Raw genomic sequence first — 16,719 nt, 5'->3', positions numbered from 1 at the left:
TTTTCTTTATAGGTCTGTTTTCATACTTTGTTTTTAATAAAAGAAGATAAATTTGTATTTGTGTGTATGTTTTAAAACTAGAAAACTTTATTAAATGCTCCTTGGCATGTTTATCTTCTATGCTTTATTAAGCCTACTATTGAAATATATCTAATAAATACAAACTCCTGTCTTTACATATTGATTAAAATGTAGCAAAAGCTTGCAAGAAAAAAAAAGCTTTTGAAATGATACAGTAAGGAGAGTTGGCCTAAGACAGGTCACAGCTTTCGTTAGCTTGAGTAGGAGCTACTTCTTATTGGGAGGAAATGTCTTTTATTTGGAGTAAGGATAAGAAAAATGTTAAATAGGATATGTTCCTGAAAGTATTTGTGCCTTTTGAGTGAAATATTCATTGTTTAAAATTCTGGGGACACAAGACCTATTAAGATGCTAGCTTAAGGCAATAAATGATTTACTGCTCAAATTGGGCAAGATAGGCTCACTGGGTGAGAACACAAACATTGGAATCAGGCAACCTTTGGTTCAAATTCCTGTTCTGCCACTTATTAGCTGTGTCCTGCAAAATGTTACTTAACCTTCTGGGCTTTTAATTTTCTAAAGATTGAAGGTGTTAATCCTCAGTGTAGAGCATGTATGGATCAAATGAGATAATCTATGTATTACAGTGCCTGTCTGAATAAACGTTGGCTCTTAGAAGTAGTAACAGTAGTAGCAGGAGCTGTAGCAGCAGTTGGGAAAGCTGGAAGTGGGAATTCTGTGGATTATTTTTGCAACTTCTTAAAAGTCTGAAATTATTTCAAAATGAAAATTAAAAGTAAAAGACTTCCCCACCACTCGTTCTTCTAAAAAGGCTAACTTGCTTAAAAAAGATTAAGGAATTGGTACAAAATAAGTAAGATTAACAACTGTAAGCATAAGAACTTCATGTGATTTCTCAAGGATACTACGGTTTAACATCCAAGTGAATGTTAACATTTCTAAGTGGAATGTTTTATTTTAATAAGAAATTCCAGGTTATGTACCTTATAATGGTAGGAAAAAAATATGGTGGACTTATCTTTATATTTTGTGATTGAAGTGATTGAGTTTAAATTCCAGCTCTAAATGGCTTTATTGTCAATAGAGATGCATTTCAGTATTCCATCTTTTTTATGTTTACCTTATCTTCTCTCAAGGTTGTATCAATTTTAAGATAAACTAATAAATTGATAAGAGCTTTTTGAGATAAAAGAAGCATTATATTAAATGTAGACAATGTCTTTTTTACCAACCAGCAGTTGTGCATGTATATATGTAATGGGTAGGCCAAAAAGTTCGTTTTTTCCGTAAGATGGCTCTAGTAGTGCTTAGTTGTCTTTAACTTCATTCAAAACAAGTTTGTTAGATTGTATTGTGACAACTGTCATATCGGCGTGCATTAAAAAAAACATCAAAATTGGTAAATTTTTGTGTAGCCATTTCAATATTAAAGAGGGAAGAAAAATAGCACTTTTTGCATATTATGCTTTATTATTTCAAGAAAGGTAAAAACACAACTGAAACGCAAATAAAGATTTGTGCAGTGTATGGAGAAAGTGCTGTGACTAAATGGGTCAAAAGTGGTTTGCGAAGTTTCGTTCTGGAGATTTCTCGCTGGACGATGCTCCACAGTCGGGTTGGTTAGAGCAATTGAAGTTGATAGCTATCAAATTGAGACATTAATTGAGAGCAGTCGACGTTGTACCATGTGGGAGATAGCTGGCACACTCAAAATATCCAAATCAAGCACTGAAAATCATTTGCACCAGCTTGGTTATGTTAACTGCTTTGATGTTTGGGTTCCACATAAGTTAAGAGAAAGAAACCCTCTTGACCATATTTCCGTGTGTGATTCTCTACTTGAACGCAACGAAAATGTTCCGTTTTTAAAACAAATGGGCATGAAAAGTGGATACTGTACAATAATGTGGAACAGAAGCGATGGTGGGGCAAGTGAAATGAACCACCACCAACTAACTAAAGGCCGGTTTTCATCCAAAGAAGGTCATGTTGTGTATATGGAGGGATTGGAAGGGAGTCCTCTATTAGGAGCTCCTTCCAGAAAACCAAACAATTAATTCCAACAAGTACTGCTCCCAGTTAGACCACCTGAAAGCAGCATTTGACAAAGAGCGTCCAGAATTAGTCAACAGGAAATGCATAATCTTCCATGAGGATAACGCAAGACCGCATGTTTCTTTGATGACCAGGCAAAAACTGTTACGGCTTGGCTGGGAAATTCTGATTCATCTGCCCCTTCAGATTTCCATTTATTTAGATCATTACAAAATTCTCTTAATGGAAAAAATTTCAATTCCCTGGAAGACTGTAAAAGTCACCTGGAACAGTTCTTTACTCAAAAAGATAAAAAGTTTTGGGAGAATGGAATTATGAAGTTGCCTGAAAAATGGCAAAAGGTAGTGGAACAAAAGGGTAAGTACGTTGTTCAATAAAGTTCTTGGTGAAAATGAAAAATACGGCTTTTATTTTTACTTAGAAACTGAAGGAACTTTTTGGCCAACCCAATATATATATACACACACACACACATATACACATTAGAGTCTAAAAATTAGAGTCTAAAAATCCTTCTCAATCATTTCTGGAAATCCACAGTAACATACATTTTTCATAAATCATATTGGTTATTACCAAGTTCATCTTGACCTCTTTTAGATTGTCAGAATAATTTTCATGCATATCAAGAATTAGAAGTTTTCAGCTACATTTCCTTTTTGGCTAAATTGTAGTTTAATATTTTCCTTAATTATATTTCATTGGAAATGAAATAGCTATTAGAGAAAATCATCTGTAAACATTTTATTAGGAGCTACTCAGGTTGAGAAATAATACTTTATAACACATTAACTTGGCCACACAATTTGTCTAGCTTTGCAAAATTTATGGGCCAATTCCTAGAAGAAGTAACTGACAAGCGGTCTTCCTCCATGTACACAGTACCTTTCTATCCAGTTTTGTATCATGGTGTGATGGCAGTTTTAAGCTGTAGATAGGGACCTAAATTTAAGTTAAAATTCCTTTGTTCGTGTTTTTACCCATACAGATAACTCAACTGAGGTGATAATTGAATGAATAGACAACATCTATGTATGTCAGGCTAAGTGTACACTTTTGCTGGCAATCCATAATTTACTCTTCTGCCTGGTAATTTTGCAATTTTCTTTCTTTTTTTTTTTTTTGCTTTAAACATCTGTTTTAAGACGAATCCTGATTCTGGAAACATTATCGTATTGTGATGGGCTGCTTTTATGCTTCTAAATTCTGCTGCTTTCAGGGTTGAGCGTCATAATCACGTGTGGAGGTTTTTCCATGCCCCCTGGTTCCCCCACTCCCCACCCCCAACACAGATGATTAAGCTTTGCCCTCAGAAATTGGAGGAAAAAAAACGTGGAAGAAAGAAAAGGAAAGAAAAAGAAATGGATTCTGTAGTTCTGGGACTGGTGCACAGGCAACTCTTTTCAGTTATCTAATTCATGATATAGATTTAAGTTCTCTTATTTTGAAAGAGTGTCAGTGGTAGTTAGCCCTATGCCTAGATAGGATTTGAGGTTGTATTCATTTAACCAACTTAAGGTTATGTTAGTTGAACCCATGTTTCTACTGCGAAGTGTAAGATACATAAAATTCTAAAATATTTTTGACGGTGTTCAGTTTTTAATGTAGGTTAAGATTAAAGTGAAATTCTTGCCTTTTATGCTTCTGAAATTCTACCTCATAAAAAATGTATATTTTAAGTGTGGTATTCTCATGTTTACCTCTCTTAAAAATTCTACTTGTGTTCTTATGACTTAGAGTTATTACAGTTAAAAAAAACACTTGGCAGTAATGTCAGTGTTGGAAATAATGTCCTGATTGATTTGAACACACTGTTCTGGTTAACTCAGAACTGCTGTATATAGAATTAGAATTACACACACACATATATGTAATTTTACACCCAAATATATAATTGTACACATAAGTGTGTGCACACACAAGAGAGTTAACTTCATCTTTTTTACCCTTTGTAATCTCTTTATCTCTCTTCACCAGTGGTAGTGGTTTTCAAGCCCTTCTTCTTCCTTTCTGTCCTTTGGTTCTTCTTTAAATTTGTTGTGCTGTGATAGTGTCCCTCCTCAAGGTTGTGTATTCCAGCAAGCATATCTATAAGACTGTTGGGTCTGCTTAACCCAAGGAATTACTAAAACTTTTACAGTTATCTTGAAGTAAACTCTTTGTTGTTATCGTTTATTACAGTACCTATTTCACCTTTTCTAATTTTTCTTGTTGAAAACCATGAAAGCATATTAAAGAGTTTTATCTTCTTGATATCATCTGTTAACATTGTGTTCCTTAAGCAGTGGGGTTCCATTTTTTTGCTCTTACTGCTTTTATTTTTTTTCTTTTTGCATACAACATAACTCATATCTGTGGTAGTTTTTATGAGATTCAGTACTTTCTGGAAAATAGTCTTACAGTTTTCTTTGACTTTGGTTATTGTGTCCCCTTTTTCTTTTCTCCCCTCCCTCCCTCCCTTCCTTTTTCTCTCTTTCTTTCATTTCTTTTGTTTGTTTTAGTCTGTTAAAAATCTCAGAGAGGGCTTCCCTGGTGGTGCAGTGGTTGAGAGTCCACCTGCCGATGCAGGGGACACGGGTTCGTGCCCCGGTCTGGGAAGATCCCACATGCCGCGGAGCGGTTAGGCCCGTGAGCCATGGCCGCTGAGCCTGTGCGTCCGGAGCCTGTGCTCCGCAACAGGAGAGGCCACAGCAGTGAGAGGCCCGCGTACCGCAAAAAAAAAAAAAAAAAAATCTCAGAGCGATCCATATGCATCTACTTTGGTTTCTTTAGATGGCTCTCTTAATTGAAATTATCTGATACTTGTACAGTCAGAAGGTCAATTTTATTTTATTTATTTTTTAATATCTTTATTGGAGTATACCTGCTTTACAATGGTGTGTTAGTTTCTGCTTTATAACAGAGTGAATCAGCTATACATATATTCCATATCTCTTCCCTCTTGCGTCTCCCTCCCTCCCACCCTCCCTATCCCACCCCTCTAGGTGGTCACAAAGCACCAAGCTGATCTCCCTGTGCTATGCGGCTGCTTCCCACTAACTGTTTTACGTTTGGTAGTGTATATATGTCCATGCCATGCTCTCACTTTGTCCCAGCTTCCCCTTCCCCCTCCCCGTATCCTCAAGTCCATTCTCTAGTAGGTCTGTGTCTTTATTCCCGTCTTGCCCCTAGGTTCTTCATGACCTTTTTTTTCTTTCTTTCTTAGATTCTATATATATGTGTTAGCATATGGTATTTGTTTTTCTCTTTCTGACTTACTTCACTCTGTATGACAGACTCTAGGTTTATCCACCTCACTACAAATAACTCAATTTCATTTCTTTTTATGGCTGAGTAATATTCCATTCTATATATGTGCTACATGTTCTTTATCCATTCATCTGTTAATGGACACTTACGTTGCTTCCATGTCCTGGCTTTTGTAAATAGAGCTGCAGTGAAAATTTTGGTACATGACTCTTTTTGAATTATGGTTTTCTCAGGGTATGTGCTCAGTAGTGGAATTGCTGGGTTGTACGGTAGTTCTATTGTTAGTCTTTTAAGGAACCCCCATACTGTTCTCCATAGTGGCTGTATCAATTTACATTCCCACCAATAGTGCACCACACCCTCTCCAGCATTTATTGTTTGTAGAATTTTTGATGATGGCCATTCTGACCAGTGTGAGTTGATATCTCATTGTAGTTTTGATTTGCATTTCTCTAATGATTAATGATGTTGAGCATTCTTTCATGTGTTTGTTGGCAATCTGTATATCTTCTATGGGGAAATGTCTGTTTAGGTCTTCTGCCCATTTTTTGATTGGGTTATTTGTTTTTTTGTTATTGAGCTGCATGAGCTGGTTATAAATTTTGGAGATTAATCCTTTGTTAGTTGCTTCATTTGCAAATATTTTCTCCCATTCTGAGGGCTGTCTTTTCATCTTGTTTATGGTTTCCTTTGCTGTGCAAAAGCTTTTAAATTTCATGAGGTCCCATTTGTTTATTTTTGTTTTTATTTGCATTTCTCTAAGAGGTGGGTCAAAAAGGATCTTGCTGTGATTTATGTCATAGAGTGTTCTGCCTATGTTTTCCTCTAAGAGTTTGATGGTTTCTGGCCTTACATTTAGCTCTTTAATCCATTTTGAGCTTATTTTTGTGTATGGTGTTAGGGAGTGTTCTAATTTCATACTTTTACATGTACCTGTTCAGTTTTCCCAGCACCACTGATTGAAGAGGCTGTCTTTTGTGCACTGTATATTCTTGCCTACTTTATCAAACATAAAGTGACCATATGTGCATGGGTTTATCTCTGGGCTTTCTATCCTATTCCATTGATCCATATTTCTGGTTTTTTTGTGCCAGTACCATACTGTCTTGATTACTGTAGCTTTGTAGTATAGTCTGAAGTCCGGGAGCCTGATTCCTCCAGCTCCATTTTTTGTTCTCAAGATTGCTTTGGCTATTTGGGGTCTTTTGTGTTTCCATACAAATTGTGAAATTTTTTGTTCTAGTTCTGAGGAAAATGCCAGTGGTAGTTTGATAGGGATTGTGTTGAATCTGTAGATTGCTTTGGGCAGTAGAGTCATATTCACAGTGTTGATTCTTGTAATCCAAGAACACAGTATATCTCTCCATCTATTTCTGTCATCTTTAATTACTTTCATCACTGTCGTATAATTTTGTGCGTACAAGTCTTTTTTCTCCTTAGGTAGTTTACCCCTAGGTATTTTATTCTGTTTGTTGCAGTGGTAAATGGGAGTGTTTTCCTGTCTTGCTAGTTGTTTGGCATAGGGTGTCCAGCACTGTAGATTGCTGGTCGTTGAGTGAAGCTGGGTCTTGGCGTTAAGATGGAGATCTCTGGGAGATTTTTGCCATTTCATATTACGTGGAGCTGGGAGGTCTCTTGTGAATTAGTGTCCTGAGGTTGGCTCTCCCACCTCAGAGGCACACCCCTGACGCCTAGCTGGAGCACCAAGAGCCTTTCATTCACACGGGTGAGAATAAAAGGGAGAAAAAAATAGAAAGATAAAATAAATTTATCAAAATAAAAAGGAAAAGATAATTATTAAGAAAGAAATTTTTTAAAGTTAAAAAAAAAAAAAAAAACCAAAAACGGTCAGATAGAACCCTAGGACAGATGGTAAAAGCGAAGCTATACAGACAAAATCACAAACACACTCACAAAAAGAGAAAAAGGGGAAAAAAATATATATACATATATATCTATCTTTGTTCCCAAAGTCCACCTCCTCAATTTGGGATGATTCGTTGTCTATTCAGGTATTCCACAGATGCAGGGTACATCAGGTTGATTGTGGAGATTTAATCCGCTGCTCCTCAGGCTGCTGGGAGAGATTTCTCTTTCTCTTCTTTGTTCACCTAGCTTCCGGGGTTCATCTTTGGATTTGGACCCACCTCTGCGTGTAGGTCGCCTGAGGGCGTCTCTTCTTCGCTCAGACAGGACAGGGTTAAAGGAGCAGCTGATTCGGGGGCGCTCTGGCTCACTCAGGCTGGAGGGAGGGAGGGGTACGGAGTGCGGGGAGAGCCTGCGGTGGCGAGGCCATCATGACGTTGCACCAGCCTGCGGCGCGCCGTGTGTTCTCCCGGGGAAGTTGTCCCTGGATCACGGGACCCTGGCAGTGGCGGGCTCTACAGGCTCCTGGGAGGGGAGGGGAGGATAGTGACCTGTGCTTGCACACAGGTTTTTTGGTGGCTGTAGCAGCAGCTTTAGCGTCTCATGTCTGTCTCTGGGGTCCGCGCTGATAGCCGCGGCTCGCGCCCATCTCTGGAGCTCCGTTAAGCGGCGTTCTGAATCCCCTTTCCTCGTGCACCAGGAAACAAAGAGGCAAGAAAAAGTCTCTTGGCTCTTCTGCAGCTCCAGACCTTTTCTCAGGCTCCCTCCCGGCTAGCTGTGGTACACTAGCCCCTTTAGGCTGTGTTCACGCAGCAACCCCAGTCCTCTCCCTGGGATCTGACCTCCGAATCCCGAGCCTCAGCTCCCAGCCTCCGCCCGTCCCGGCGGGTGAGCAGAAAAGTCACTCGGGCTGGTGAGTGCTGGTTGGCACCGATTCTCTGTGCAGGAATCTCTCCGCTTTGCCGTCCACACCCCTGTTGCTGCGCTCTCCTCTGTGGCTCCGAAGCTTCCCCCCCACCCGCCACCCGCAGTCTCTGCCCGTGGAGGGGCTTCCCAGTGTGTGGAAACCTTTCCTCCTTCACAGCTCCCTCCCACTGGTGCGGGTCCAGTCCCTATTCTTTTTTTCTGTTTTTTCTTTTTTCTGTTGCCCTACCCAGGTACGTGGGGAATTTCTTGCCTTTTGGGAGGTCTGAGGTCTTCTGCCAGTGTTCAGTAGGTGTTCTGTAGGAGTTGTTCCACATGTAGTTCGTTGTATTTCTGATGTATTTGTGGGGAGGAAGGTGATCTCCACGTCTTACTCTTCCGCCATCTTGAAGTTCCTCTCAGAATGTCAATTTTAAAGCTTCCTGTCCCTCTGAGATCAGTTCTTTTTATATCTCTTGTCATATTTTCTTTATGGTTTTTCTATTCTCCCTTAATAAAGTATGGCTTACGTGTCTGATTTGCAGCTTCTTTTCTTCCTAATGGATTCCAGATTCCTTCCATATATTGTAATTGAGCATGTAACATATCCTAAAAATTATTTTTTTAAAAAATAAATCTTACTTGTTAGTTATTTGAGCTGTTTGTTTATTTTATCTGCTTGTTTGCTTTTTAATATCACCTCAAAATATCTATGTCATTGTTGCCTTGAATTTGTGCCAGAAGTATGTTGTAGCTGTTTATACTTGCATCAATTTCTAGTTTGGAAAAATTTTCATTTTTTCAGAGTTTTCCTTAATAAGAAGGCAACCCAAGGTTTATATTCATTTCTACCAATAACCATATCACTCAAAAATTTTATTCATATATTTATGTCTGAAAATAGATTTTAAAGACACACTGAAGACAACAGTTTTATCCTTTTAAAATGCAATGAGATAATATAGACTGGAAAATTATTACATCTTTCATGTGTTGCACTCTATTTTCCCATGCTTCTCAGTTGAATAACAAATCTGATACAGTGAAGTCATGATATATAATCTTTTCCCCTTTAGATGGACACTTTTGTAAATCCGCTTCGAAATTCTATGAGGAATGTTTCAAATGCAGTTAAATCCCTTCCTGATAGCTTCGCAGAGGGAATGACTAAAATGTCAGACAACATGGGCAAAATGTCAGAAAGATTAGGTCAAGACATAAGGCAATCATTTTTCAAGGTAAGATGTTTCAGTAATGCCTAAAGGAAACTATTTTTAGGTCAACTAAGATTTACTGAGCTCTTGCTTAGATTTACCTTATTTTACTTTGTAAGTCCAAAGCCCTATAGACACATAGTCTCATAAAGAATTAAAAAACTAAAGAGAATTAATTCTTATCGAAAATGGATACTGTAAAATCCAGTCACTCCTCAGTCTCCACTACAGTAGAATTTTAAAATCCATTTAAAGCACATATTTAAAATAAGTAAAGTTAACATTCTTTGTACTCTTTTATTCCATTCAGCCATGTTTATTCTATAGTGTCATTAAAATTTATAACAAAACAGGTATGTGCTGTTGTGTAAATTAGTTTTACTAGTATTCATCAGCAAACATAAAGTCTAATTTCTCCTGAGTCACACGATCAAGATTCACGAGATCAAAGAGAGGAAAAGTCTTTCAACATCATCAGTCTCTGCAGCCATATCTTACTGTGTATATACCTGTGAGAGGCATAGAAGAGTTTCTTGGGAAGCTTTTTCATTTCGCTAGCAGAAGAGGTAGTTGACCAAGTAGTTTTTTGCTTCTAATTTACATTTTTTAAATAATTTTGACCTAGTTGTTTAAGGTTATAATCAAGACTATAAAAGAAATCATGTAACTATTAGAATGTTTCAATGAAGAGGAAATATATATAAACACTGATAGAATTTCTTTATTGTAAGAGGCAACTCCTGAAATACAGTGTGTGTAAATCATACTTTCTATTGATTCTCATACCTTTTCTGATGTTTCATCCTAATTTCTAATCATGGGGAAGTACACTAACACTGAAGTGAGGGTTGTCTTGTGCTGCTTCTGCTGATAGCTACCCATATGACTTCCTACAAGAGTCACTGAACTTTTCCAGGCTTCTTTTTCCTCACCAGTAATGTGAAGGGGTTATAATAGGTGATCTTGATGGTCCTTCCTGTGCTGAGAAATGGTTATCAACTAGCACTGGTCCTTCTGTCCTTTTCCTCCATAACTTACATTATATAACAGTCAGTTAATTAGTTCCTTTAAGCCTCTTAGCATACTGTCAGGCTCTTTATGGTAAAGAAAAAAGATTGGAGTTCTGTTCCCCTACTGTGCTACTAACTTTTGGTCTTTAAATCATTTAATCTTACTTAGCTTTAAATTCTAAAAAGTATGGGAGTTTGAGTAATATCTCCATCCACCTCAAAATGAATCCTTTTTTAAAGGAAAGAAAATCTGTTGGTAATGAAATAATTACCCTTTTATATTGGGTTTCTAACTGTAGATTGTCAATACTTTGTTAATGCTATATAAATTTTGTTTATATATTGTCCCCAAAATCAAATCAAATGCTGTTCATTATATTTGATACTACTAATTTTGGTTTATTGTATTGTGTTCTTTCATTTTCTGCTTTAGTGTGTTTACTGTGTTTTTTGTTTTTTTAAATATTAGGTTCCTCCTTTAATTCCAAAGACTGATTCAGATCCTGAACATTGTCGAGTTTCAGCTCAACTTGATGATACTGTGAGTTAATTTTATTTTGGTAGCGTTCAGTTGAAATTCACATCATACTTGGCAGATCTTTTTAACTTTTTAATATAGTATAATATGTATATCTGTCATTAATGTACATATATTGTAAACATTGTTTGATGAATTCTTACAAACTGAACATATCCATGTAATCAGCACTATAAACAAGAAACAGAACATTACCAGTACCCCAGAAAGCCCCTAATGCTCTCTTCCTGTCACTATCCTCTCCCCTGCCAAGGATAAACACTATCCTGACTTCTACCCTGCATTTATACTTTATATAAATGAAACTGTGAGGTATGTACTCCTTTAAGTCTGGCATTTTTTGCTCAACATTGTGATAATCTTCCATGTTTGTTTCGTGTGATTGTGGTTTCTTCATTTTTGTGGCCTTACAGTGCAATTTTGTAATTATAGTACAATTACATTTTGTAAATATAGTACAATATGTTTGCTATATTATGAACTGTACTCCTGTGAACATTCTGGTACTTGTCTTTTGATTAAATAAATAAGTACATATTTCTTTCTGTACCAAGGAATGGAATTACTTGGTCAGAGGTTATGCAAAAATTCAATTTTAATAGATACTGTCAAATAATTTGCCGAAGTGTGTGTACTGCTTCCGCTGCCATCAGCAATGCATGAGAATCAGTGGTTCACAGCCTGCCAAAACTCAATGTTATGCCTTTTTAATTTTAGCCATTCTCTTTGTTGTATCTCATGCGGATTTCCATTTCTCTGATGACTGTTAAAATGTTGAACCTCTTTTCATAAGTTTACTGGCCATTTGGGTGTCCTGTCTTACATGTCTATCTCTTTCCCCCATTTTTTATCTGTTGGCTTGGTTGTCTTTGATTAGTAAGAATGCGTTGTATAATCTGAATATTGTTTCTTTGTCAGATATAAGTATTTGTGTATTGTGAATATCTTCTACTTCGTGTGCTTTTATGCTCTGTGTACAATCTGTGCCTACTGCAAGGTCACAAAGATGTTCTCCTATGATTTTCTTTAAAAATTGTTTTTGTTGGGCTTCCCTGGTGGCGCAGTGGTTGAGAGTCTGCCTGCCGGTGCAGGGGACACGGGTTCGTGCCCCGGTCCTGGAAGATCCCACATGCCGCGGAGCGGCTGGGCCTGTGAGCCATGGCCGCTGGGCCTGCGCATCCGGAGCCTGTGCTCCGCAACGGGAGAGGCCACAACAGTGAGAGGCCCGCATACCGCAAAAAAAAAAAAAAAAAAAGTTGTTTTTGTTTACCGTGCCAAAACTTAGATTTGCCATTCATCTAGGATCAATTGTTGTGTATGGAATGAGGTAGGGGTGCAGTTGACCTAAGCACCATTTACTGAGAAGACCCTCTTTTCCCAGTGTATGTTTTTTCCTTGTCACAAATCCTTTTATTTTATATATTTGGGTCTGGGCTTTATATTCTATTCTATTAGGTAGAGTTATTTTGAAGTTATAATTATCTCTCTTCAGTTTCTCATTGAATTTCTTTATAATAAACTGTCTTAAAGATAATATTTTTGTTTTTTTAAGAATATTTTAGAATGTTTATTATGCATTGTACTGTTGTAATATCCATAACATTATACTTTTTGTTAAGGGTTTTTACAATTTAACTGTTTATTAGAATTGTCATGTGGCATCAGACTCATGACTATACTTGATCAGAGAATAGAGCAGTAGTGATTTTTGCCTCCAAAGTGGTTAAGCTATTGAAAAATATGTGAAAGAGAAGGTATGCTAAGAAAATGTTTACAACACAGTGAAAAATGTATGACTCATGCTGTTTTCTCATGAAAAAATTTAAGTATTTAAATTACAACATTGATGAGGAAATAATTGGAAAGAGTAGCTTAGTGATGAAAGAATTACAAAATTACTGGCAATTATGGCAGTTTTGTTGCATATCTAAACCTGCACCCTATTATATATTGATATATTTCGGCATCAAAGCATTCTAGTTGTCTTTCTTTACTTTTTATGTCATTAATTGAATATTCCCATGATGAAAGTGTACAAATTTTTACTTCTTAAAAATAAAAAGAAAATTCTAGTAATCTAGTTGCCTTTTGTAATGTTAGCTGGATTTTATTTCAGCTTCTTTTCCATGAAAATACCTATATACATACAACGCAGTAACCGAGCAAAACAGATTGCTCTGTGTAGATTGTATTTTGTTCTATTAAATAAAGAGAAATGTTGAGAATATTTTGTTCATTTGAAAAAGATGCCCCAGAGAATAGGCAAAGGGGCTAGCCTTTGCCTTATAAACTAATACAGACTCTACTGCAAGATCCCAAATCATATTTTCCTAAGACCATCATGAATCCAGTTTGAGAAGTTGTTTTCACTACAGCCTTGGAATTTACTCATCATTGTAGAGTTGTAAAATTCTGTATTCTGTCAAAATGGCTGTTAAAAATATTTTTTCTAAATTAGAATGAAATATTGGTTACAAAGGCTATAGTAGAACTTGTTCTCTAACCTGTAAATAGTAACAGTCATTTGGTAAAAGCAGCAAAATTAGCCATTCATAGTAGATAGGTAACTCAAATAAACGTATCCTTATTTCTTCCCATATTTTGTCAGGTGGATGACAATATTCCACTTAGGGTAATGCTGCTTCTCATGGATGAAGTATTCGACTTAAAAGAGAGAAATCAGTGGTTGCGAAGGAATATCAAAAACCTACTTCAACAGCTTATTAGAGCCACATATGGTGATACTATTAATAGGTACCACTTTTTTTTCTTAAACTACTTAGAGCTGATCTTACTTAGCTTTTGAAGTTTTACTTCTGGAAGTAGATTGCTCAACCTTTTGTAGGTGAATTTCCTTCTCTGGGTCTTTGAAGATCATTAAAGCAGACTATTGCTCTCAGAGATAATCTTCATACAAATTAAGTTGCTTACTTCATGAAAGTAATGTTTCTTTATTTTATTCACCTTCTAAAATCTTGACCTTACTTATTTGAATTTCTTTACTTTCAGAAAAATAGTTGACCATGTTGACTGGATGACCTCACCTGAGCAAGTAGCCGACTTAGTGAAACGTTTCAGGTATGTCTTAAGACACAGTCACTTCTTTCAGATAGTACAGAGTTGAGCATTGTTATCACTAACTTTCATTGCATTCCTTCTCTTCCTGGCCTTAAAGTTGGTTTTAGTCATCACTGATGAGCAAAAAGACTTGCAAGAATTATAAACATTTGTCCCATGGACCTATTCATCTTTGTTTTTTTAAAACCAGATTAGAAAAAAGTGTAAATGAAAAATCTTTAAGATGTTAGGCTATATTTTATCATAGTAATGTGGCTTTAAAATAATTGAAATATTAATGTAGACATGGCATGGTCATACAATCAGGTTACCTAGTTTCCAGGATTAATTTTTCTCAGTTGTATTTGCTAACCTTGATTTGATTGATTGATTGATTGGCTGGCTGGCTGGCTGCATGGGGTCTTCATTGCTGCATGCTGGCTTTCTCTAGTTGCCGCGAGCGGGGACTACTCTTCATTGTGGTGCGTAGGCTTCTCATTGCAGTGGCTTCTCTTGTTACGGAGCGTGGGCTCTAGGTGGGCAGGCTTCAGTAGTTGCAGCACGTGGGCTCAGTAGTTGTGGCACGTGGGCTCAGTAGTTGCGGCACATGGGCTTAGTTGCTCCATGGCATTTGGGATCTTCCCAGACCAGTGATCAAATCCATATCCCCTGCATTGGCAGGCGGATTCTTAACCACTGCACCACCAGGGAAGTCCCTGCTAACCTTGTTTTTAAATGAAGAATTTTAGAAATATGTATGTCCATGGTCTAAATTTTTATTAACTATTTGAACCTCTGAAAAGGTTCAGATTAATAGTAGTGATACTCCAATTCATATGTTCACTCTACAAAAATATTCTGAACCCCTTCTCTGTGTCTAGCCCTCTTACCAGGAACTGAGAGGTAAGGTTCAGTCCCTTCAAGGAAAGCATGCCATGGCAAACAAATAAACAACTTTTCTAAAAGCGAGAGATAAGCAAGGCATAAACATTCATGGCATCACGTACTTTGAAGTAACAGAAAGAAGGGAACTACGAACACTGTTTACTTGGCACTGTCTAACTACTTCATGTACACTTTCTGATTTTATCCTATTTTATGAGATAGGGATTTTTGTCTCCGTTTTGTTACAAGGAAATTAAGGGTTTGAGAAGTTAAGCAGCTTGCCCAAAGCCTCATGTGCTGGATAGTGGGGAAACAGGTCTCTCTAATCTGAAGCTAAATTTCTCCTCACAATACCATACTGTTTCTAAAAGCTGTACCACCTGCCCTGGCACCTTCATTCTGTTTCAGGGTGGGTAAATATTGTTTTTCTGGAGCACTGATTCTCTACCTTGCCTGCACAGTGGAGTCACTTGGAGAGCTTTAAAAAGTACTAATGCTTAGGTCCCATCTGCAAACAGTCATTTAATTAATCTGGTGGAGGCCCTGGTCCTTAAGCTCTTTTAAAGCTCCCAGGTGTTTTCTAATGTGCAGTCAGAGTTAAGAAGGACTACTCTGGGCAGTCTCTTTCTCTCAGACCAAATTCCCAGATGGAAGCTTAGCTACTGTGCTCAATTCCTACCTTTGGCCTGAGAACTAGGGAACAGGAATCAAGCACACTGTGAAAGTAAAGGAGAATGGATTAAATGTGTGAAAGAAACATTGTAATCAATACAGCTCTAAGGTGTGGGTGCAGAATTTGTTTTATATTGGCTTAGTTTTAAGTTGTTCCAGGGCATACTTCTGTTATTTTTTCTTGTATATATCCTTTTACACCTAAAATTGAACCCTATATGTAGTTACTGTTTGTTGACTATCACACCTATATAAAATTGCAGAAGTGTTTCCTTTTTCTGTTTACATTTGTGTTTTCTCTAGAAAATTGGAATAATTTTACCAACTTGTATCATTAGAAAATGAAAATGTTTACAAAATTTATTTAATCTTCTTAAATAGAGATGCCTTTTGGCCAAATGGCATTTTAGCAGAGACTGTTCCATGCAGAGATAAAGCTATTCGAATGAGAACAAGAGTTGCAGGAAAAACTAAATTACTTTCAATTATGCCAGGTAAGTGAACATTTTTAGTATAAATCTTATTAATTTGTACTTCTTCTGAATTTAAGGCATTGAGCATGCTAAGTATAGCTGCCTTTTGACTATAATAACTATCATTTGATGGCTTATCATATACTAGGCACTGTGCTAGGCATTTCTCATATATCTTTAACTAACCCTCATAACAACATTATGAAGCCAAGGTACTGTTAACATCACAGCTTTATATGTGAGGAAACAGAAGCTCAAAGGGGTTAAGTGAGTCACCCAAGGTTTATAGCTAGTAAGTGAGTGTTGGGACTCTGACTCAGCTCTGAGTTCCCCGAAAGCCATTGCTTTCAACCATTTGAAGAAAAAGTGTTGCTTTTAACCACTTCACTTTGCTGCCTTGAAACATTTTGAGAATGAAGTTGATGATAAATTCTGTGACAGATGAAAGGGCTGATAAAAGTATATGAAGTATGAGGTTTTCAGGAAGAATATTTGTTCTACTTAAGAGAACAAACACATTTTTTCAAAGAATCCATTTGAAACAGCTGATTGGCCCATTCTTAATCTTTACTAAAACATGATCATAGTGGCATTCTGTTGGTCTAATTTGAGTTACTTTAGAACACTGCTGTCTCACTAATTGAGATTCACTTTGTCCGTTTTGTCTTCTCTCAATAAGAGCAGTTTTGTGTAGTTGGGTGGTTGTTTGATCTCTTCTTTGGTTATAAATATCTTTGAAAATACCTAGATATCTC

General features: G+C 37.0%; 1 protein-coding gene across 6 annotated transcripts in view; it reads left to right on the top strand.

Moving 5' to 3' along the window:
• The window catches only part of SNX13 (sorting nexin 13), a 139,126-nt gene that overhangs the window by 111,368 nt on the left and 11,039 nt on the right, over nucleotides 1–16,719 (top strand). For 5 of the 6 annotated variants that reach the window (XM_027102594.1, XM_027102595.1, XM_027102597.1 and 2 more), the window contains 5 exons: nucleotides 9,192–9,353; nucleotides 10,809–10,880; nucleotides 13,486–13,631; nucleotides 13,887–13,955; nucleotides 15,873–15,985. In XM_027102594.1, coding sequence (XP_026958395.1) covers nucleotides 9,192–9,353; nucleotides 10,809–10,880; nucleotides 13,486–13,631; nucleotides 13,887–13,955; nucleotides 15,873–15,985 — 562 coding nt within the window. Of the gene's footprint in view, nucleotides 1–9,191; nucleotides 9,354–10,808; nucleotides 10,881–13,485; nucleotides 13,632–13,886; nucleotides 13,956–15,872; nucleotides 15,994–16,719 lie in introns of those variants that run through there. The other variant, XM_027102596.1, reaches the window with a different exon arrangement.

Source organism: Aethalodelphis obliquidens, unplaced genomic scaffold (assembly GCF_003676395.1).
Source record: "Aethalodelphis obliquidens isolate GAN/ISIS:26980383/991018 unplaced genomic scaffold, ASM367639v1 scaffold5, whole genome shotgun sequence".
NCBI classification, from domain to species: Eukaryota; Metazoa; Chordata; class Mammalia; order Artiodactyla; family Delphinidae; genus Aethalodelphis; species Aethalodelphis obliquidens.
Note: the sequence above shows the minus strand (reverse complement) of the source record. Positions and strands in the feature narration are given on the sequence as shown.